The 25011-nt window shown below is 40.8% G+C and overlaps 1 protein-coding gene across 1 annotated transcript in view; it reads left to right on the forward strand.

Moving 5' to 3' along the window:
* OTOGL (otogelin like) overlaps positions 1-25011 on the forward strand; it is a 156761-nt gene that overhangs the window by 63730 nt on the left and 68020 nt on the right. The window contains exons 26-31 of the mRNA XM_075932401.2: positions 10745-10879; positions 12242-12388; positions 14047-14166; positions 16134-16250; positions 19634-19790; positions 20601-20627. Coding sequence (XP_075788516.2) covers positions 10745-10879; positions 12242-12388; positions 14047-14166; positions 16134-16250; positions 19634-19790; positions 20601-20627 — 703 coding nt within the window. The remainder of the gene's footprint in view (positions 1-10744; positions 10880-12241; positions 12389-14046; positions 14167-16133; positions 16251-19633; positions 19791-20600; positions 20628-25011) is intronic.

Raw genomic sequence — 25011 nt, forward strand, 5'->3', positions numbered from 1 at the left:
GACATACCCTCATATTCCAGAGGTCCCAGGTTCTATTCTGTCATATCATGATGTCTTTCACCCAAGCTACCTTCCACTTTCTGATTTTCAACCAGTTCCTCTCTATTTGTTAAAATTGCATCTAGAACATCCTCCTCCAAGCAGCTTTCTTCACCTTCTGAAATTACAGATGTTAGCATGAGTCCACATTTTGGGCACCCAGTGGCAAGACTGACATTATTAGAAAATCTGGCTTGTCATTGCAAGAGTAACGTGATCTGTGAAAGGGAAAGAAGGTAGTCTAATCTTTAAAAACTATGTAATCAAATGATCCCTTCTCTTATACAAATCTTTTATTTTTCTGCCGAAAAATAGGTCACTTTATTTCTGCTATTTTATTGTAAGATTAAATTGGCATTAGAATACAATAATGGGAACCATTGCTACCAAATACTCATTGCTGTGTTCTTTACTGAAACAAGGGTTAGTTCTTGAGTTTTATCCTGAATCTATCATAGCCGTTTACTCAGCTGATAGGATAGTGAGGTGTGCCACTCCTCTTAATTGACTGATGATGTCGACTTGACATTTAGCCTTTCTGAATCTGATATATTGTGTTTAAATCATACACTTTATCAATATATCTTGCTGTTAAAACTTTAATAAGATGCACCTGCTTGTGTTCTGAAGGAGGAACAGGAAACACATTTAATCTTTCAGCTACTTTCAACTACAGATTCAATGTAAGTTTAGAATTGTTTTAGATGATATCCCATCAAATAAAAAGTCTTTCTATAAAAGTTTCTAAACACGTTCTCTGGGTAAGAAAAAAATAGGAAAGAACTTAATGCAGCAGTATTTTTTTAAATGATAGAGGCCATTGTTTCTTATTAATTAGTAACATCTTTCAAGATAATTTGTTTCATGTAGTATATAACTTTATGAATTGAGTATACATAAAGGTTACTACACTGGTGTATGATTTCTCAAAGAACATATCCATTTTAAGCCCCAACAATTTAAAATGTTAATTAACGAGTGCTTTCAAAGCAGAAAATCTCTTTTCTGTGCAGATTGACTTATCTTTTTCACTACTTTGTAAGTCAAGCAAATTACTAATTTTCCACAAGTTTGAATGTTAATGAGTTCATGTCACCAAATGTTATAACTAAATAGAAGATGTTTTCCTAAAAGCATAGGAAAGTAAATCTTTTTTAGACTATAAAATAAGTGAGGTTGTTCACACTAAACTTTCCATAGGCCAATCAGTTGCATTATGTTAAAATTGTCACTTGTGTATTATATATGTAGGGCTTAATCTAATTAGTTCATAATTGCCTCTCTGGCTGCTTTCACTCCTAAAATTCAGTTTCATCTTCAGTAGTGGCTTCACAATGTCAGCATATAGGCACTTTGCAGCCATTCAAGGCTGTGCTTTTTAGAGAAGCAGAGTTTCACATTTAGTGACGTAAGAGAGATCATGTTCCCAGTTGATGAATATCAGTGAGGAAGAATTTTGAAAGGTCTGTGTAGTCTTCAGATCAGTCTGTCCTTGAATGAGAGCTCTGTGTTAATAGTCAGAGCCTGTTTCAAAACCCACTGAAGTCAATGGAAGTCAACCTCCTCTTTTATAGACATTTTTGGAAGTCCAGCTAGAATCTTATTAATCAAGCCTACAGACAGGTCCCTCTTCTTTCTAGTGTTCACCCTGGAAGCTCCATTCCCAGATTACTTTGGTTTATATCTGTTTTTCCATTAGTTCTACCCTCTCGGTGAGCAGAAGTTTCGGTTACAGTTGGCAGTGGGTTTATGCTAGTGTTCCATTTTCTCCAGATCAATTATTTCAGTCTCAGTTACCTCTGCTTACTTTTCTGTCTCCACTATCTGGCTCTTCAGATCATGAAATTATGCTGTGAATGAATCACTTTTTTTCTCCAACAGAGTAAAGATAATTTTCAATTTGTGCAGATTAGTGTGGAGGTTTTCCAGAAATGATTGGAGCAAATTTTTTTGCCAGACCAGAGTTGAAGAAGTGTGGTGTGAATGACAGCTCAGTACCTCATGATGTCAGTGACCATACGGCATAAAGAAAGTAACTTTTTCACCATTGGTTTTTGCTTTTGAAGTTATAGTTAGGCATACAGGTATTCTTGGGCACTCCCTAATCTACATTTTAATAGTGTGTTGCATGTCTGAAAAGGAATGGCTAGTTGGACTTCCAGTAATTCTGCTGGCTTCTAATGTGTGAGAATCCACAGATTGTTAATATAGCACTCCCAGCCATAAAGAAATAACCTAGTACATAGCAGTCTTAGGGTGTTCACTGGATGTGTTGACATTTCACTTCTGAGAGTCCTATACGATATGTGAGCTCTAAGCAGCTGAGTCAGGTTGCTGATGTTAGTATGGGTCAGATTAGATGGGCCACCTGGAGGTGCTGCATTAGGGGTAACTGTGTGGGTAAGACTCTAAGAATTGATCATGTAAGAGCAATATAGGAAAATGTTCAGTTCTGAATTAAATTTGCTGTGGGCTGAGGAAGTAAAGATCTTCAGATCCTCTCTTTCTGAATCCATAGAAATTAAATGTTAATAATCTGAACGATCCTGCTTTAACTTGTTTTTTTTTGTTATAAAAGTATGCAGAGAAGTCCAGGACTTGTAGTCATTGACCATGTCTTGTGGTACTCAGAAATACCTTATTTGTAATTAAGGAAAAGTAACTTGCTGCCACAATTTCACTTCTACATTTTTACCTCATATTTTACTTTACTAAGGAAAAAACCAAAATCTTCAGAGTGACAAGATAATTAGTTACATCTAAAAAGTAGCTGTTAATCATAAAACCACATTTATGGTCCAATAACAAAAATAATATCTCACACATCCTTTATAATACTGCATGCTTCCATATAAATGAAAATTGAAATATTTAAACATGCAGTAAACCAGTACATGCATTAACTGAGCTACTTAGATACCTTCTGTAGCTCAAAATAATTAATATTGCTGGGATCGTATCACTTGAAAACAGATACCCAGACATTCCCGAAACCTTAATCTAGAGAATATCACATTTTTAATTAGAAAAGGATTGTTGTAATGTAACCCAAGCGAATGCCAAATCTGATACACAAGCAGTGCAAAATTAAATAAGTGAAACAAAGGAGAATCTGTTTAAAATGATTGGATGCATTCTTTTTTTAAAAAAAGAAGAAAAAAAAAGAAAATAATCCCTGTTATATTACTTTTTACCTGACTACATCATTTTGTTTTTCAAATGTTGATTCAATTACAATAGAACATTCTTTTAGAAATGAACTTTATAATGTATTACCAGAAAGATTCTCTTGTCACAATACCACCCTGAACTGTCAATAGAGTTAGATTCACTAAACAGTTAATAGGACTTTATGCATACATGCACTAAAATAAAACCACCGTTATACTCTAAAAAGTCAACCCCCCAGGGACTGAGCACCACCACACCAATCCCTGCTAGGTGTAGATATAACCACCTGTAGGCAGATTTGAACCTGGGACCTTAGGGTAGGAACTTCTATAGCTTGAGCTATGAAGCCAGCTGGTTTTCAACTTAAGCTGTAGAGCTCCTTTGTTCTTATCTCTTGCTGTAAGTGGTCTAAGTGCCACTCCCATTAGGAGTGTGGGTTACATAGACAAACTCTTCTTCTTGTGGAACTATGTGTATCCTGGCTTCTGGAGACTCCCAATAAAAATGCAAGACTCCTGCAAAGACTTTTGGGGGCTGTTAGTATTGTGCTTCAAGTAGATAAGAAACTAAAACTAAACAGTAAACAATGTGTGTGTGTATGTGTGTATGACCAGGAGCAGATGACCATTTTGTGGGGCCCAGGGCAGCCCAATTTCGCGTGGCTCCCCTTTGCCACAGCGCATGCACTGGGCTTCTTGAAGCGCGGGCCCTGGGGCGGCTGCCCCACTCGCCCTGCCCTATATCCGCCCTTGTGTATGACTATGAAAATACAATAGTATATGGGCATTAATGCTTATGCTTATGTGCTTTGCTGGATGGGAGGGAGAATGCTCTGCATCTTGCAGGATTGTAGCTTTTGTAAATTAATAGATGAACAGCAGTGCTCAGGTAACCATTAGGTGCTTTGCAGAGGAGACTCAGAACACCACATAAAATAAATAACATTAGATTGGCTATGCAATGCTGGTGGCACCCTTTGGAGATAGCCAATAAGAGTAAAGCACATTTTATTATTTTGCACACAAGAGCAATTTTCCACGTTTTCAAATCTCCATCATTTGTCTTTTAAGTATCATTATTTAAAATAGTAAAGTCATACAAAAATCAGTAAAATGGGACTTGATTTACCATGTGCCATCTCCAATCTGTCCTTCAGATAGTGTAATAGTGCCACCAGATTTCATGTTGGTGGTGCACCATACCGAGCGGGAGTGAGTGAGTGAGTATGGAAAAAATTGAAAGAGGATAAGCTTTTAAATCAGCTAATTATTAAGTACCTCCTAATCTTGGTTATTTGAACATGTAGCTCTAAAGCAGATGGATTTAAATGAATTTTTTTGTTTTTGTTTTCAAAATAGCAACCTTCACCCCAACTCACCATTTATTGGGCTGAATTTTCTGAGATTAAAAATGAGCACAGTGTTCTCATTAGATGGCATTGATAACAGCTGAAGATTTGTGACAAAAATAAGATGTAACATTCCTTGAACATTATTAAAAATTTGGGAAGCATTGGCAATTTATTATTCCTGTCTCAAAGGCATGGAATAATACAGTGCAGTGGAGAAGTCTAACATCTCAGAATGTTCTTTTGCTAGAACTGACAATGAGTTTTTGACTGACTGCCCAGGTCTGTGACACTCTGCCTTCGCTGTTGCTTAGCAACTCCATGTTATCACAAAGAAACTGATATTAATTTAGAACAGGCAAGATATGGTAATTTACGTGGGGATATACTAACTTCTCTTGAAGTGGGAAAACCATTTCGTATCTAGTTTCTATCAGCACAACTTGGTTTCACATGACAGATGGTGGCACGTCCCTTTTTGTGGACATTTTTACCTAATAAGGTAAAGAATAGCTCAGCTCTGGAAAGTAGCCACCTAAAAATGACACCTTGTTATGCACTAGATCAGTTCCTCCGACATATCTCCCAACATTAGTGACAAAAGCTGTTGTTTTTTTACAGCAGATTGTTGGGAGTGCGTTTGATTATTAATACTTATTTATTATGGCTACGTCTAAGTGCAAATGAAGCCGGGATTTAAATATCCCGTGCTTCATTTGCACAATGGCGGCCGCTGCTTTTTTTTCTAAACGGGGCTTTTAAAAAAACCCGGCAGTTTTTTTGAACTCATTTTTTGAGGAGTACAGGATCTTTCGAAACAGGGCATTTCTGTTGAAAATGCCCAGTCTAAACTGCCGGGGGGGTTTCGAAAAGCCCGGTTTAGAAAAAAAGCTGTAGCTGCCATTATGCAGATGAAGCACGGGATATTTAAATCCTGGCTTAATTTGCACTTTTGATACATCTAATTTACATCCCTCTGCTGACAGAGGGATGTAATTTAGACGTAGCCTATGTGTATTACTGTAGCACCTAAGAGCCCAAGTACTGAGCATTGAACAAAAAAGTTTATGTGCCAAAGAGCCTGCAGTCAAAGTTGGACTTCTTCCATTTTTTTTTTGCAATATCAACAGAATTATTTGCTAAATTGAAGTTGTACCTGTGCTTTACCCACTGAAATAAAAGGGTAGTACATGTGCCACTGACAGCTAAATTTGCAGATCAAGGGACTATATGGGTGTAACTCAGGCTATGGCTACACTACAATGAACTATTGGAAAAAGGTACGCAAATTGCACTCCGCAATTTGCTTCCCTTTTTCTGATAGTTTTTTTCGGAAGAGGCTTTTCCAAAATTTGGCCTGTCTACACTGGGCCAAATTTCGGAAAAGCCTCCACTTTTTGGAAGAAACCTTCTCCGTCATGGGAAGAGGAAGCCAGGGCTTCCGAAAGAGCGTGTCTGCTCTTCTGCAAAAAAATGTCGGAAGAGCAGATGCGTTCCCTGGACATGGTGGAGTTTTTCCAGGATACCCTGGAAAAACCTCATAGTGTAGACATAGTCTCAAGGTGCTGTGTGAGAAGGGGAGAACCAGCTACTTTCAGATCTGTGGAAGAGTGGCTGGTCTAGTAGTTGGGGGAAAACATCTTTATTTGTGAACTGAGCAACTGTGATAGTGTAAGCTCTGTGACACAATAAAGATGGAACCCCCACAAGGGCATTTTTATAGTGGTGGTGTGTGAGAGGGGGATGGGCAGGACTGGGGAGGGTGCACAAGAGGCTTCGGTTTAAAAAGAGAATGCCCTTTCTGAGGCTTCTGGTTTATTTCATAACAAATACAAACTGGCAAAGGTTTTGGCTGCATTCCTGCCATGCAGCTTTCCATAAATGATCTCTCTAACATATACACCAACAAACAGGAAAGTATTTATAGGTTCTTAAGGCTCTCTCTCCTGGCATGTGGTCAGTTCTATTGCTCTTTGCCTCTCTCCCAGGAATAACCCAGCTCCTCACAGGACTTCTTTTCACTGCAGCATTGACTCATTTTATAGTTGAAGTCCTGTTCATATGCAAAAATTCCGAAGCGCGGTGGTGCCTTTAATTCAACTTGGCTTGCCTGTCAAGGTTTGTCTACACTGCAAGGGACTGTGCCTCCTAATCCAGATACAATCATGCAAGCTGGGCTTGGGCTAGAATGCTAAAAATAGCTGGTGGACATTGCAGCTCAGGTAGCAGGTTGGGCTCTGAGATCTGACCTCAGGAATGAGCTTGAATCTCTACCAAAGGAACAGCACTCACATGGCTGTTTTTAGGATATTAGCTTGAGTGCAAATAGCAGAAATTTGTCAATGCATACTGAGAAGTTTTCTCCCAGCTGTTTGGTAGACATTCCACATGGAGGTGTAGGCTATAGCTTGAGTTAGCACAACTAATCAGTCATCAGCTCCTAAAATAACCAATCTATGCTGTAAATAATAGAACCGGAAGGAATGTTGAGAGGTCTTCAAGTCCAGTCCCCTGCACTTATGGCAGAACCAAGCCCCATCTAGACCAGGGGTTGGGGATCTTTATTGAGTTGGGGCAAAAAACAAATAAAACCCCACCCTTCACTGAAGTGGCCCCACATTCTCCTTGGACACCAGAGCCTTAGTGGTCCAGGCTAGTAGATTTTGATGCTCCAGCCCCATTTCTTATGTGTGCAGTTGTTTGTTCCTTCCTAAGTGGCATACTTTGCATTTGTCCCTATTGAATTTCATCCTATTTACATCAACCATTCCTCTGGTTTGTCCATATAATTTTGAATTATAATCCAAAGCACTTCAAACTCCACCCAGCTTGGTATCATCTGCAAACGTTATACATGTTCTCTTTATGCCATTATCTAAATCATTGATGATGATATTCAACAGAACCTGATCCAGAACTGATCCCTGTGGAATCCCATTCGTTATGCCCTTCCAGCATGACTGTGAACCATAACTACTCTCTGAGAACCATTATCTAACCAGTTATGCACTCACATCTACCGCTTACCCCTTGTCCACAAAAAAGCTATCAGGTTGGTTTGACAGGATTTTTGCTTGACAAATTCATGCTCATTGTTACTTATCACCTTATTATCTTCTAGATGTTTGCAAATCATCCTGTAACGCAAATCACTTTGCAATGCAATCACTCTGTAGCTAATGCTAATATAATCAGTCTTACGTTTTTTGTCTTTACTGACAAAAAAGGTGTGTGTCTATCATGGGGTAACTAATATGTATTAATTATCCCATGGTAACCTTACACACAAAAATCTACGTCTCCCCCCCCACCCCCCAATGCACGACTGGTTTCAGTGGAAACATCACCTGAGTGTTAACGTGCATCATGACTCCTTTCACTCAAGCTCGGCTAATTTGAGAGAAGATACCTCCAGGTTTGATAATTTAAGTTAACTCTGCATTGAAGACATAGCCTTGAATATCACAAACCTAATTAGAACCAATTGCTCCTAGGTAGCACCAAGATACGAGTGCTTTCCTGAGCAGACTCTTGCTAGCAGTTATCTCCAAAACCCCACAAGCTGTGGCCTGGCACAATATGGTCTCTTCTTAAGGATCATCATGGGATTGAGGAGTATGCAGGGGGGCTGTACAATGTCTTCCAGTGATCAGCAAAAATCCCTCCACCATACAATCACTGTTGAGATCAGAAAAATTCTGTATATGGTGCTGCTCATGAATACTGATTACAAGACTGCTTCCTGCAGCTCCTAAGTTTTCTGCAATTCCACATGCAACATTGCTCACTGGTGAGAAAAAGTAACTAGTATTTCACCCTTAAGATCTCCTAACCAGGGTGAGCAAGCGTATGTGGGGAAAACAGGAATCTATTCTCTGCATGGTTCAGAAGTCAGAGGGGCTTGTGGGAGGCAGAGGATCCCAGGGAGTTAGACGAAGCGGAGTTATTGGAAAATCTTGCTGGGGAAGAGAACATGGAAGAGCTGTTGGGAGGGTTAATTTGGGGTGAGAAAAGCTGGAGCAGCCTGAGAAGAGGTTGTTGATGGATGAGATGAGAAGAGCCCGAGGCAGCTTGGGAGCGAATTGTTGGGGCCATATGTAGGCAATGGAGGATTGCTGGAGATGTACGGAACCTGATCAGCCACCATCACCCTGCTCCAGCCTCACCCCATTAGCCTCCTCAGTTCTATCCCCTTCCACTAGTAGGCCTGAACTGATACATCAACCCCTATTCTGGCCCATGTCCCTTCCCTCTCAGGCACTGTGTCTGCCTCCCAAGAGGCTCTATACTGGCACACCAGTGGGGGGAATCAAAAACAAGAGGAGGCTGAAAGCAGCACCACAATCTTTTCACTGTTCCTCTCTCTCATCCCCAGTGCCTGGGAGGAAGAACTGACGGTGTCTGTTGGTGAATGTGTGACATCTCAGCAGGAATGTGGGTTTGTGGGTCAGAGCTTTCAGATTCAAAAGGCCTTAGGGCTTGTCTACACTGGCAAGTTTCTGTGCTGTAATTGTCTGTCTCAGAGTGTGAAACCCTCTTCCCGCAAGCCCAGCAAGTTACAGTGCTATAAAGCACGAGTGTAAACAGTCTCTGGGGACTGGGAACCACGCTCTCCTGGAGGTGATTTACTTAGAATGCTGGGAGACCTCTCTCAGCGCTAGTGCCATAACCACGCTGCTGCGTTAAAGCAGTGTCGCGGCAGCGCTGTAAAGTTGGAAGTATAGATAAAGCCTAAACGTCTTGAAGGGGTTTACAGGATCTTTCAAAAAAAGTCTGCCATTTTCAAAAGAACCACATCTAGACTGCGGTTTTACTTTTGAAATGGCACTTTTTTTTAAAGAGCGCCATGATGCAATTATGCAAATGAAGCACGGGATATTTACATGCCAGCTTTATTTGCAATTTTGACGTGTCTAATTTACATCCCTCTGTCAAAAAAGGGATGTAGTATAGACACAGCCCGTGTGTCTCACCTAGTCTGAACTCAAGTAGCTAACACAGTAAAATGCTTCAATGAAAGCAGGTAAGTCTTCTGAGCTTTTTGCTGCATCGCAACATATTAAGTTAGTTGTATTTTCAGAGAATGTTCAAGGGAGCAAAAATGAGGGTAGCTGTACAAGGTACAAAGAGGCTGCAAGTTGTTTTAGACCGTGTCCAAATGGAGGATATATGACTGGGTGATGCAGTCAGTGGTGGGGTCTAGAGATTGTTTCCCCCAGGTTACTTTTTCATATCTAACATAGGCTTGTAATAGCATATACCTAAAACTGACCTCACACCAGTTTGACTTTACAAAAGTTAGTCCTGACTTACACTGATATAAGCAAGATCAGAATCAGGTCTCTCAAGGCTTCACTTTTTTAGTTTAGTGGCCTGTACATAGCTTATGGACCTCAAGTCATACGGACAACAGACAAACAAAACCAGTGGCTATAGTTAGCACACTTAGCAGTTTGAGTAGTGGGAGATTGAATCACCATAGAGGCTGCATAACCCTTTCTCCTCACCTCTGGACCTACTTTCTTTACTGCCCTGTATGTTGGATGTGGGCAAAGGGGAGTTCAAAAATCAAAAGACAGACAAAAACACATAAGATAATTAAAAACATTTTTTAATTTTCAGTCCAACTCCAATTATGGAGTTGAGTCCATAATTTTGAACTTTAAAGCCGGGCAATAGTGAAATGATCTAGAAATCCATGACAAATGGTTGGTAGGCTTCTTGGTTTTGAAATACAGTGGCAAAACATTCTCAGAATATGTGCTTTTTAAAATTCATTCTCATTGCTGTTTATAATGCATTTAGACTTTATTACCATATTGTTCCAAAAATATTACTTTTTGTTTGTGTAATCAATTTTTTAAACTTAGGCCAAACTTTTACTTATTTTAAAAGTTGAATTTTAGGCTAAGCTAATGACCAAATTGTGAATAAACTCCTCAAAATATAAAATGACTGAAAGATGATTTAATAGTTCTTTGTGTTTAACTCTAAACTTTGAATAAAAAGAAGGAACAATGCTGGATTTAACATCTCTTTGATTGATACCTCTTTACATAACTTTCAGTTTAAAAGGGTTAATTACAAATTAAGTGTGACCTTGTGACAGTGAAACTGGAATTTATCTGTTGAGGTGAAGTGTAATTGTATTTGTAAATGTAATGATTTTTTTCTTTCATATTGCAGAGTACAGACAACACAAATATATCTGTAATTGCTCAGAACAAGAAGTGCTTTGACAATGACATTGTTTGCTCAAAGAGCGTTTTGATCTCTGTTGGAGACACTGAGATTTATTTTAGTGAACCTTCTGACAAACAGGTTAGTTACTCTGGTTTCTTATTTGAATGACCATATATGGTACATATCTAAAACATACAAATCTAATTTATTAAATTGAGTCCTATTCAATAAAAAGTACCAAAAACATCCAAGCCCCTTCATGTAGTTTGGGTCCCCATGAAAATTCCTGTTTTTCCACTGCTTTCTCAACCCCTCTTTTGCTCCCCCCACCCCTGTACAGCTGTATTGGTCCCATAGAGATGAATGATGTTCCAGCAGAGCCAAGGAGTTTTGAATTACAAGCATCCTCGGGACCTGATTGATCTCGAATTAGGGATTTTGCTGGACCAGGGGAGCTCATTTCTGGCCTCCCAGCCACTTGCTTCCCCAGCCATGGCCTGGCTTGCCAGCCTCCTGGCCTGCTCCCCACCTGCTGCCAGCCCTGCTGCCCCATCAACCCTGTTGGGCAGCTGCTGCTGCCACAGCTCCTGGCTGCACTGGGCAGCTGACATTGCTGCAGCTCTCAGCCTGACCAGGCAGCCATGCACCAAGTCTTCCAGCCCTGCTGGGCAGCTCCACTGCTGCACGCTGAGTGGCCTTGCCAGTGGCTCGCTGCGGGCAGCCCACTGCCCTGCTAGCCCTGAAGGGCTCCCTGTTGCTGGCTCTCTGCTGGGACTCTCTGGTCCTACAACAGCTAAACCAAAGAGTCCTGGCTTAGGGTACATCTACACTAGCCCCCTAGATCGATCTAGGGAGGCTAATGAGGGCAACCGAAATTGCAAATCAAGTCCGAGATTTAAATATCCCGCGCTTGATTTGCATGTTCCCGGCTGGTCGCCATTTTTAGAAATTGACTAGCCCAAAGTCACTGCCCGCGTCTACACGCGGCAGTGAAACGGGATTCCGATTTAAAGCCCTAACTCAAATTAGCTGATATTCCTCCTGCAATGAGGTTTACCAGCTAATTCGAGTTAGGGCTTTAAATCGAAATCCCGTTTCACTGCCGCATGTAGACACGGGAAGTGACTTTGGGCTAGTCAATTTCTAAAATGGCGACCGGCTGGGAACATGCAAATCAAGCGCGGGATATTTAAATCCTGGGCTTGATTTGCAATTTTGGTAGCCTTCAGCCTCCCTAAATCGATCTAGGGGGCTAGTGTAGACGTGCCCTTAGAGAGTTTCTCCTGCACTTCTGTAACAGAAAGAGCTAAAATAACTACAAATAAAATAAAAATCCTTAAAGCAAAACAGTTGAGGCAATGCTCCCTAGTTGCTTGATAACATGCTAGTGTTATGCTATAATTTAGAATTTGCCTTGGACTAGCTATTAGTGGCACATCTTGCTTGTATGCATTATAAAATTGCTGTTGTAAATCTTTCACAAATATCCATTTCTGACAGAGAACATCCAGGAGACAGGAAAACAAAGCAACATATCAGCTTTGGAAGGCTGGATATTATACGGTGGTACACTTTCCAGAGCAGGAAATTACTATCCTGTGGGACAAGAAGACAACAATACATGTCAAAGTTGGACCTCGATGGAAGGTGAACCAAATTGTAAACTTGAGATTGTTTACTATGTATTTTATATTACAGAAGGAAATACAGTGTGAGGTAGGACCATTGGGTGGGGGGCACCTCTTGGAATTCAGTGTGTTAGCATTTCATCTTTGGGCACTTTTGAAATCTGGTTTCAATCACAAAACAAAGATAGATCCAAAGCAGAATATTGCATATGAACTCCTTGAACTTGGATTTCTCCCCATCCCTCAGATATGAACTTCATGGCTCAACCAGGGGCGGATGATAATTTTGCGGGGCCCAGGGCTGCACTGCGGTGCCTGGGGAGACACAATTTTGCACATGCGCCTTGGCAGCAGCCAACCAGAAGTAGCGTTTCTCGCATGTGCCTCGGCAGCAGCCGACCAAAAGTAGCATTTCGCGCATGCGTATCGGCAGCAGCCGACCAGAAGTAGCGTGCGCGGGGTGCGTACGTGGGGCCTATTGAAGCGTGGGGCCCGGGCAGCTGCCCCGTTCGCCTTGCCCTACATCCGCCTCTGGGCTCAGCCCACGATGTAATCACACGTTCTTAGTGCACATTTATCAGCAATCTAAAACCTTGACACAAGTTAGCAAACTGCAGCCCAATACGTTCTGTTCAGAAACTCAGCTGGTGTATTGCAGGTCAAGTAAAAGCATCTAGACAAGAAATAGGTGAAGACACTTTGTTGTCTACCAAGCTGTTCTCTCAGGGTATGTTTAAATTGCTGCCAGAGGTGTGACTTTTGCACATTTGGACAAACCAGATCTAGCCACAATCTAAATCAGTGGTCACCAACCAGTGGATCGAGATCTACCAGTAGATCTTGGAGCCTCTGACAGGTGATCTTGATAGGTTTGGCCATGAGGCTATCCATTGCAGCATGGCAGCTTCCCCTGCCCCCACTGCTGTGCACCTCCTGCCCTTTGCCTTGGAGCTTCCCTCTCTCCTGCCCGGGAGCCTCCTGCTTGTGGCACAGATTAGGGAAGCGAGAGGAGAGGGTGTTGATGTCAGGGTGCTCCCTCTTTCACCCTGTATTCTATCTCCACAGAACGGAGGGTGGGGGAGGGGGAAAGCACAACAGGGCTTGGGATAGAAGGAAGTTGCTGGCTGCTTTTGAGAGTGGTACAGGGCCAGGGCAGGGGTGAGCCTGCCTTAGCCCCACTGCACCACCAACCAGGAGCCACCTGAGGTAAGCAGTGTCCAGCTGGACCGAGCTCTGAACACCTGCCCCAGTCATGAACTCCCTCCTGCATCTCCAACCCCCTGGATCCAAGATCTCTTACAGAGCCTGACCCCCCTCCTGAACCCAACTCCCTGCCCCAGGCTCAGCTCAGAGCCCTTCACATTCCCCAAGTCCTTTTTTCTCAGCCAGAAAGTAAAGATATGTTCTGGGAAGCAAAAAATAGAAACAAAAATGAATATATAATTTTATGCTTTCAAAACCCTTAGTTCATTTGTCTAAATATAGTGGCAAATATCATCAAAGTGTCGATCAGGATTGCAATTATTGTGTAAACTTCTTATTAATGCAACATTAATTTAATTTCTTCTCCCTTAAAACTATTTAAAAAATAAAACAACATATGTTTCAGCACTGACTTGTAATTACTGTTTGGCTGACAATCAAAAGATGTTTAAAACATTCCAATTTATGCTTTAGGGTAAATTAGCAGGTTTGTGTGGAAATTTTGACAAATACACTTCAAATGATCTGACTACATCAAACAACATGGAAGTGAGAAATGCTCAGTTCTTTGGAGAGAGCTGGGCAATAGGACAGGTACGTAACATGTTCATCAACTCAGAAATAAACTGCATAAAAAGTTAATTATATAAGATCAAGTTGTAAACACTTAGAATGCTGACATTTTCCAAATTGACAGTCTAGTCAATGCATGGGAGGGACATTTGGATACTTCTGGAAGAATTGCTGTCTATAAACTTCATGTATAGTAGTGTCCACCCCTGTATCTTAGTAAGTAGTAGATGAGTTTCAGTGAAAAAAAAAATTGGTGGGGCTTATTTAAGAAACAAAATAATTGTTTTACAACTGAAACCTGGTGCATGTTATAGCAATAATTATAATATTAATATATAGAAAAACTAGAATCTATAAAATTCACCTGTAGATCTAAACTTACCCAAATTTGGGATGCATTGAATCTGGTATTTTGGACAGTCTCTAACTTTAAAAAAACCCTTGTTATTTAGTCTCCCATGTAAGAGGCCTCTGATGAAGGCAAGCATGTTCTGACTCTCAGTTCTCTCATAAGTAAATCCTAGAACTTGCCTGCATGCAAATGATAGCTGGACAGATGATTTCCACATTGTTGGGCTAGCCACGTTGACTCTCTGGATGTTGTGCCCAGAATGGCCTGTGAAATCAGATTCAGGTTCATGCAGTGATTTTAAAAAACACTTTACAAACAAAGATTGATCTAGCAGAGAAGGTGAGATCGAGTGATGGTTGGTTGTAAGAGACATTGGTTCTCTGCAAGTTTATTTGGTTGTCTGAAATTTAGTACATAACTGGCCTTGCCTGGTAAAGTTAGAAATAGAAAACCTTATTAAATGGTTATCTCCCTGCTAAAGCTGAATTGTTCCGGATAGTAATTTTCTAGTATTTTGTTCAAGCTAGTTTTAAAATTCTCAAGTGATGGAACTTCCACCATTATTTCACAGTTTAATATATCTCCCCTATTTTTTACTTTCTTATTTTTCTTCAGTTACTATTTTAAGTGTTATCTAAATAATGTAGCTCCTTCCTTTGTGTTAATGCACCTAACACTTGTAGATTGATATGTCCCTGATTAGCCATTCTGTATATATTTTACTCTCTTTAACCTTTCCTCACAAGAAGACCACTCTCCTCGTTATCCTTCCATTTCATCCATATCTTTTTGGGAATGTGGTAGCATTAGATGATCTCTGTGCAGTTGCATCAGAACAACAGAAAAGAAAACCTAGTTTTCGGCTCCATGACATGCTGCCTTTACTTACACAACCCAGCTTGCTCTGGCTTTTTTTTTAGAGCTTTGTACACTGTTACAAAGTCATGTCCAATTTCCTGTCTATGATCAGCACTAGATGTCTGTCACCACTGCTTCTCCCCAGATTTTTCCCTTTTACCACGTGTACACATTTTGGATGAACTTGCATTCAGCAAATTGAGTGTCCTTTTGTTAAACTTTCCTGCCCATTTGTTTTTCATTTTGAAGGAGGATATTTAAAAAGGGAGTTTGGTGTCTCAGTTCTATTTGAGTTATCATGATGATCTTTGACTCTTTGTTTTTTATGAGTTAATCCGTTCCTACTGCTGCTGCTTCACTTGAACATATAGGGCTAAATCATCCCTCGTGTGATGCCATTTAAAGTCAATGGCAAAACACCAGGGATGGATTTGGCCCATGATGTTCTGTTTGTGATATTGCAATTGGTTACTCTGGAAACAATTACACTGTGTCACACATACAAAAAAATTGTCTTCATGTTCTGCACAAGAAGCAGGAACATATGAGTTCTTAAAAATAAAAAGCAAAGTTTCTTTTTCATGCAAATATTTTTAATGATAAAAAACAGGAAAGAAGGAGCCAAACATACCGTAAAATATTTGCTGGTTAACATTTTTCTCTGTTCCCTGGAAATGAGAGTTTTGATATATGCCAAAAGTAAGTCTCTTATAAACAACAACAAGAAAAAAGCATAGTTCTTATATATGGTTTAAACACATTTTGTGTTTTTTTTAAGTGTAAAAGCCCAAATGAAACCATAAAGCCATGTGAAGTACATCAGAGCAAGTTCCCCTATGCCAAAAGGGAATGCTCAATTCTATACAGTGATGTTTTTGCCCCTTGTCGAAATGTGGTAAGTTAAAACTGTATTAATTATTCAAAGATGAATGTATTGATTCTGAATGTCTGGTAGCAAAATATTCAAGAGTCAGTAATTTATTCCTTGGTACAACATGACTCAATCTGAAAACTTGGAAGACAATGACTCAGACCCCAGTGCTGCGAGGATCTCTGTGTGGGTGAAGTCCTGTGCTTGTACAGAGCTCTTTGCAAGATTGGAGTCAAAGTCTGGATCATAAAGTCTATCCATAAAGGTATAGGACAGGTGGTCGAATTTTCAGTATTATTAGATGTTATGAACATTACCCTCTTTCAAGTAATGTAAAGATTTGGATAACTATCTCTTAAAATCAAGTTTCTACTGCATTAGTGTAGCTACATTTGATACGTGCAATCTATGGGTATGTCTTCACTGCACGTTTATTTTGAAATAAGCTATTCCAGAATAGTTATTCCAAAATAGCTTATTTTGAAATAGCAAGTCTACACTGCAGGGAAGCCTCAAAATTAGTCTGAGGCAGGCTCCCTAATGTAGACATGCTATCTCGATTTAAAGCCCCTGGAGGCATTGGGGAGGAATAACTTAGAATGGCCCTGGTGAGGGACTATTTCGAAATAGAAGCAGTGGACCATCTACACAGGCCTTATTTCGAAATAGCGATTTCCGAATAGGTGTTATTTTCATAGAATGAGGTTTACAGATTTCGGAATAAGCTGTCCGTTATTTCGAAATTATATGGCTGTGTAGACATTCACACTGTTATTTCTAAATAATGCTAGTTATCTAGAAATAACAGTGCAGTGTAGATCACCCTATGCAGTTAACTAAATTTGACTATTCACATGCATCGAACCAAGGGATTCTAAAAATTTGATAAACACAAATGTTAAATGTATGTGATACGAGAAGTTGGAGATACATGTATAGCTTTATCTCAGGTGGCTGTCTTCTGTCATTTGTCCTGATCAATCTGTATTTGAGGATGCTAGGCAAGAGAGAGATGATTTAGATGTGAAAGCTATGATAGCGTAGTTGACTGGCAACTAATGTATGGTGCAATGTCTTGACTTCTTTTGTATCTGACTAATAGGGGCTTGGATTACAGCAATTTGTCTAAGGCTCAATCCAGAGACGATGGAGATGATTCAGATAGTTTGAAGCAAATGTGACAAGAGAAGTCTCTCATTCCATTAATAAGGGTGTTTAGTGAGACTAGGTAGATTAAACAAAAAACAGGACTATGTAGCACTTTAAAGACTAACAAGATGGTTTATTAGGTGATGAGCTTTCATGGGCCAGACCCACTTCCTCAGATCAAATAGTGGAAGAAAATTGTAGATTAAAAGCTAACTTGAATATATCTACACTTGCGAGAGTGCGTGAACAATTTGGATAGTGTGGGGAGCTGAGAGCTGTTTAACCAAACTGTAAAACCTGTAAATGCTGGAAACCACTTCAAGCCAAAGCGTTGTCTCTGCAGTACCCCCTAGCAGTGCCTAGATACATATGCTTCAGTTCCACTCCTCAGTTGCAGTGTAGGCATTGGTGCTTACCATAGTTGTTCCTTTATGACTGCTAGACTGGAATAATGAAAGGTATCTCCAGATGTCCTACCAGAAACTGAATTCCTTGATTTTTCAGGGCATATTGTAAGGACTACCAGTTTGCTCAGGAATTTGCCTGATGGAGAATTACAGGGTTGTACAGAGTTAGACCGTGGAGTAAGTAGATTTACTCATGCTCATATTAGCCAATATTATAGGAATTTTTTGAGCATGGGCCTGTGACGAGTATTCTCCAAACATAAAATAAAAGTAGGAATGGAGTCCTCAGAAGATCATTTTTTCTCTAAAAACAGATAAAAACTTAAGTATTCTGTTTTTTGCTGTGTACTCACTTGTCTCTGTTTTACCAGTATTTGGGATAATTTTCCAAAAATGGCACTTGAATTGCATTGGCAAAATTATGTTCATAAGAATTCATCTCATGTGCAAAACATGAACTTGCTTATCCAATTACGTATTTGCTCATGTACACATACCTTTGTTGTGCCACACATTTTGTAGACGTAAGTGCATTTCAAGTGTATATACCGCTTAGATCTCAGTATTTGAAAATTTGACCTTCATGGTTTTTGTCAAAGCAGCCATTCATTTTAAGTTATTGATTGTGATACAATTTTTGTGCAACTAAACTATGTCTCGGATTGATTTACAATTAGTAAACTAAAATCTCTCCACTGTTTTAGAATAGCAGTAAGATTTTTTATGACTTAAGGCTGCCTCCAAGATGTAGAAATAATAAGATAATTTCATTCTTTTTAATTTTTAGAGTTATGAAAAGCATGGGGAAGCAAATAGAAGGGAGGGCAAATACAAATATGGGGAGATATAACACAAATGAGAGAAAATCTGGAAAAAACAGAAATATTTTACTTTTGTTAAAAGGACAGCAGCTTCAGAAATGCATTTCCTTTTTTAGACATTCTGTGTCTTGCCAGCACACTACAGTTTTTTTTGAAGTAAAGTAAATCAACTTAAAAATCAGTCTGCAGGCTCTTCCTCTCACGTTTTTATCATAGCCTTGGTCTTGATAATGTTAATGTAAAACTACAGATATGACACTAGGTGGCAATATTTGCCTTATAAAAACAGAAAATCACAAACTGGCTACATTTTGTAACCACTGCAAAGGGTCATAATCACGAAATAGCAAGAGTGTAGGCAGGCATGCTGCATGAGCTTTATGATCTGCACAGTTGGTTTTCTAGACAGGCAAAATTATTTAAGGCAGCTTGAAAATTATTCGTTATTTTTCATCAAGACTTCAACACAGTGTTGGGGACTTGCAGCTGTTCAGTACTGCTACTGTGGGGAATCACACCATGTGCAATGGCAGACCTCCCTATGAAGACAATGGGGTTATTGTGTGTTTGTGCACAGGCAGTGGGGGATGCTAGTCAGTGTCAGTCTGTGTGGCCAAATGTAGTTATACCTATGCTAAAAGATAAAGTAATTTACCCAAGCATTAGAAAATATTTAGATTTCTATGACAGGGTTGAATTCTGCTGTCTCTCTAAACAGGGGTAGATGTGTTAGTTTGTAACTTTCAGAACACAAAAATATATAGTATCATGCATTTTCGTGGGTAAAACTCACTTCATCAGATGAGTTGGAGTGTAAATTTCCACTCTAAGTCATCTGATGAAGTGGGTTTTACTTACTCTCTCTCTCTCTCTCTCTATATATATATATAGTTAGTCTCTAAGGAGCCACAGGACTACTTATTGTTTCTAGACACAGATTTCCTTTAGAAACTTGTGGGAGTTTTGGTTCAAAGTGATGGCAAGCTGAGACCCAGAATGTTCAATTGCTTTCCCCCCCTTCACTTTTCAGATTGATGTGACTTCATTTGTCAAAAATTGCCATACAGACACATGTAACTGTAATCTTGGTGGGGACTGTGAGTGTTTGTGTACAAGCATTGCAGCTTATGCTTACAAATGCTGCCAGCAGGGTGCAGTTATTCACTGGAGATCTCCCTCTGTCTGTCGTAAGTACGCAATAAAGAAACCTGGATTAGCTGACCTTTCAATGATTGATTTCTATTGACACATAAGGAATAAGAAAAGATTAATTTTAAGTTCTCACTGATAATGCAAATGATCTGAAGTGGGACAGGAGATATGTGTGTTTCTACTCTACATTTTCCATGCTGTCAATTCTAGTCTTTTAGAACTGGATTTACAGCCCCTATAAGGAAGCTGATTATGATCACAATGTTTTGTATAGGTCCATCAATGGCTATTGGCCAGAATGGGCAGAGATGGCATCCTTAGCTTCTGTTTGCCAGAACCTGAAAATGCGTGACAGGGGATAGATCACTTGATGATTATCTGTTGTGTTCGTTGCCTCTGGGGCACCGCCAGAAGACAGGATGTCAGGCTAGATGGATCTTTGATCTGACACCAGTATGAGTGTTCTAAAGTATACCTTTGTCCTTAAAATAGCACATTAAAGTGCACTACTGTTAAACTCTCTGTGAGTTTGCCAGCAGATTTGTCATATTTTTACTTATAACTTCACCATGAAAAAAGAGTTCTTGAGCTGAAGATTCAGCAGAATATAGTTGGTGCTTTAAAACAGCAGCTCTGGCCCTTCTAAGAACACAGATGTACGTCTGTTAATGAAATCCTAGAGAAATAGAGCCTTTAATTGAAACACACTAAGGAAAACAAAACTTACTTTGATCAAAGTGAATTACAATGCCGTAACCTTGATTTATGGTGTTTTAGGGTTGTTGACACACAAGGATTTTGTTGATGCTGTTTAATGGTGTTATGTCTATTTTGTTCTCTTTCAGCCTATAATTGTGAATACTACAACCAAGGTAGGTAGTATTTATTTAAAGAAAAATATTTCTCTGTTGGATGCTTCCTCATGTCTCTAAATAGCTTCATAAGCATGTTTATTATTATAAGCCACAATTTCTTATGGCTTTGACCCTTTATATAAGTGGTGGGCAACCTGCCATTGGTGGCCCCCATGTGGCCATTGAGGTTCTATATGTACCCAATAAGACATTTGGTTTACTTTTGGCCTTGACAGGGTTGCCAGATTCCACTGGTTTCCATCCACATAGTTTTTTTCCTACCTGTATTACTAAAGTGACATGCATATAAAGCAAGAGCCTGTGAAGTGAGGTGTGTACTGAGTGCATACAACATTGACTGTAAGAGCTGTGCACTCCCTCTGTATTCAATCAAAGTGCTGCTATGGTTCAATTTGCAAATTCTAGGTACACCAGCACAGTTAGTAAAATTACCTTATCCCATCTTGGTTACAACAATCTTGCAGCCCACTGCTGTAAAGGAGGGCCACCCATGATGCCCACTCACTAGCCTCGGTTGCCTATCACTGCTCTATATGCCAGAAGGAACTGTATTTTTTTTAAAAAGTTTAAATATGGTTACCCTCAATTAGTATGTGCAAGATTTAGCTGTGGTTATGGTAAGGGCTAGAACTTAGGCTTGGGCATGATTGTTTTCAAACAAGATTTAAACATGTTTTTCAAACCTTGGTTTCTGTAGTATAGCCATGGGTGGTGAGTAATGTAGGCAAGAGAAGGCATTGCTTTCCCAAAACTGCCCACATTCCCACCGCCCGGGAGGGCTGGGGCTGCAGTGTGACAGCCTGTCTTTCCAGCCAGTCAGGAGGGCTGGAGCCATACAACTTGCTGGAACGGTGGGACTAAGGGGTCACAGGATATTCAGGGGGCTGGGAACAGTAACTTGGGGTAGGGCCGGGCTTGGCTCCACAGGGAAGAAGAGCCTGCAGAAGGGGCGGGGCCTCAGGTGAAAGGGGCAGGGCTCGGGTTTGCCTTCCCCAGCTGGGCATTCACCCATCGCCCATGAGTATCACACAGGTCTCTGTGTCTTATGCCAGAGAAAAACACACAAGCCTTACTTACAAAGCCATGACCTCTACAGTCTCTCTCTCTCATATATATTTTATATATGTAACATGAGGCTATTTTTTTTATGGCTTGATATTTCTCTGGTTTGTGGAAGTTAATGATTTCTCAATACTTGGACTGTGCACCAGCAGCTCAGATAGTTAGGAAACTGACACCTGTGGGACTTCCAAGGGTACTAAGACAATGGTTACATGGATACAGTGATTAGCTAAACCACTTGTGTCTGTCATCTGGGATGTAATATGAGACATCCTGCTGTAAAAACACAGCCCTCCACCATTTAAGCAAAGAAAAATCTTTGTTGGCTGTGCTGCTATAGGTTGTCTCTTTTCTGGGCCTCCTGCCCCAGCAGTTGGATTCCATAGTTACAAACTCTTGAATATATGAGATATTCTCAACCATCAGAAGGCAGCAGTGAAACATGATAGCCATATATCAGAGGTGTAGCCGTGTTAGTCTGAATCTGCAAAAGCGACGAGGAGTCCTGTGGCATCTTATAGACTAACTGAAGTGTAGGAGCATAAGCTTTCGTGGGCAAAGACCCACTTCGTCAGATAAGGTGCCACAGGACTCCTCGTCGCTTTTGCATGATAGCCATAAATATTGCAAGTCCTTTGCCATATTTGCCCTTCCAGGCTAATATTATGAAGGTGTTTTTCCCTATAGTGTGAAAAACACCACATCAGTCTAACACTGTGGCATTTAATTTCAGAAAGGGACTACACAAAAATGAGGCGGTTAGTTAAAAAAAAAATTAAAAGCTACAGTGACAAAAGTAAAATCCCTGAAAGCTGCATGGAAACTTTTCAGACAACAGAATAGAGGCCCACCTTAAATGTATACCCCAAATTAAAAAACACTGAAAGAGAACCAAAATAAAGTGCCTCCATAGCTTAACAACCAAGTAGAAGAAGCAGTGACAGATAAAAAGGCATTCTTCAAAAAGTGGAAGTTAAATCCTAGTGAGGAAAATAGAAAAGGAACATAAACTCTGTCAAATTAAGTGTAAAAATATAATAAGAAAAGCCAAAAAGGAGTTTAAAGAACACCAAAGGCTCACACTATATTTATAAATAAACTTGATTTATAAATAAACTTAAAAATCTTTCCATCCTCTCCATCTTACTCCATTATGGATGGTATCTCACAATATTTTCTCTCTAAATGGCCCAACTATTTTATGGGACTTCTCCCATATGAAAGTCATTAAAGCTTTTTTGACATATACAGACAAGCATATTATTAAGAGATTCAAACTACTGACATATTTGTGTGGAACCTGTGTGGTTTGAAGTTGTTATACAGCCAGTCCCCAAGTTACGAACGGGTTACGGACAAAACACTTGGCCGTAACTTGAAATGTTTGTAAGTTGGATCCCATTGAGTTACATTGCGACTGTGTTGTTCATAAGCACGGGTCACATTCGTAACTCGGGGACCGCCTTTATGACCGCTTAATGGGAGGTTTGGTCGTAAATGCAAATGGTCATAAATTGACCGTTCATAACTCGGGGACCAGCTGTATATGCTTATTACTATTTTAATGTTCAATGCAGTGAGCTGTCTGTGTAGGCAGTAAAATTATAATTCAGTTGCTTATATAATGAATAGTATGAATATATATTGCATCTCTAATGTTACTGTATTAAAATACCACCTAAAAAGATGGTAGTAAATTAGTGTAAATTGTAGCAAAACTGGAGATATGAGCTTGTTATAAGCTTTATGAATGGTTCTCACTCTTAGGACATGCCTACACTAAGAAATTATTTCAAAATAACTAAATTTGACATACTAACTCCCAATTTAACAATATTTAAATAGTGTGTAGTCGAAATTAGAATTATTTTGAAATAGTGCGTCCACACTGATTGGAGCCTGCCTTGGACTTAGAGCCCCCGGAAGCAGTCAGGGGAGGGCACCAGGAAGGCAGAGACTTCCTGTGGGTGTTTGGTCAGGCAAGCTATGATGTGTGCTTTCAGGGGCTCCTCTTTACGGCCACATCTCATATGCCACTCCTCCACTATCTCAAATGGGATGCAATGTGTTCTGGTTGCCCTTGCGGATGCCACGGCACTCACACCATGGAACCAGAACTGCTGCAAAACAGTGCAAGGCTCATAGGCCTCATGCTGCGCCTCATGATGCAGTTCATTCAGACTGCCTATGTTCCACCAGCAGGACAATCATCAGCCCGGACTGCAGGCCCTGATCACCCAGGTCCTGGTGCTCCTGCTGCAGCACATGTCCCTTAATCCCCTGGACACAATAGAACACTGCATCTAAATGTGGGAGATCCGTTCAGATTGGTGGGCTCACATCATCCTGCAGCTATGGGACAACCAAAAGTAGCCACTGAACTTCTGCAGGTGGAAGACCACCTGCCTCAAGTTCTGCAAGTGGCTCGCCTCTGCCCTCAGGCAACAGGACACCCACATGACCCTGTGCTGTGGGCGGCAGTGCTGTGTGGTTCCATGACCCCAGACTCCTTAGTGGTGGCTTGTCATGGGAAGGTGTCCCACCACAGAGGCCAGAGTAAGGCCAGGAAACTTGTGAGAAGGACTGAGGGGTTTCTTTCTGAGAGCGTGATGGAGCTGAATGCTCTAGACTGTTGTTCCATGTGCACTCATGTGCACAGGCTGTTGTGTGGCCCCCGGACTGAATAAGCTGAGTGAGGAATGTGCAGTCCCTCACAGCCCATCACCTGTCCTCATGTGCAGGGCTTGAAGATTGCGGTGAAAACCACTCGCCAGCCCCACACCGCGCCTGCGCGAGACCCGCACTGCACATGCGCGGGCCGCCAGTGAACAGGGCGATCGGCTGAAATCTACTCACCCTGGGCATAGATAAGCGTATTTGTCGAGCCCTGCTCATGTGTATATAGGGAAAGTTATAGAATTCACCTGAAGTGCCTTACCCAAGTTTGTCCGAAGGTTGGGAGATAACCTGAGAGCGGGGGAATGGGTCCAGGGTGAGGTTGCTTGCCTGACTGGCCTCCTCCACCTGCTAGTCCACAACCCCACCCTTCTGGAGATTGACACTGGGCGTGTCCTGGCCAGACTCCCAGGATGGGAGATGTGGGGGGAGGTGACTAGCCTCCCTCCCAGGATGGTATCCAGATGCTCAAAGTAGTGGTAGGTGTGCAGTGCCATCGCAGAGCGTTTGCTCTGTTTCCTGGCCTTGTGGCACACCTGCCAGAGCTCCTTGATCTTCATCTGGACCAGGTCCAGGGTCCAGTTGTGGCTTTTCTCACCCGGACTGGTGGTGATCTGGCCTTAGACTTCCGCACTTCTCTTCT

This window comes from Pelodiscus sinensis, chromosome 1 (genome assembly GCF_052426305.1).
Source record: "Pelodiscus sinensis isolate ZL-2025 chromosome 1, ASM5242630v1, whole genome shotgun sequence".
NCBI classification, from domain to species: domain Eukaryota; kingdom Metazoa; phylum Chordata; order Testudines; family Trionychidae; genus Pelodiscus; species Pelodiscus sinensis.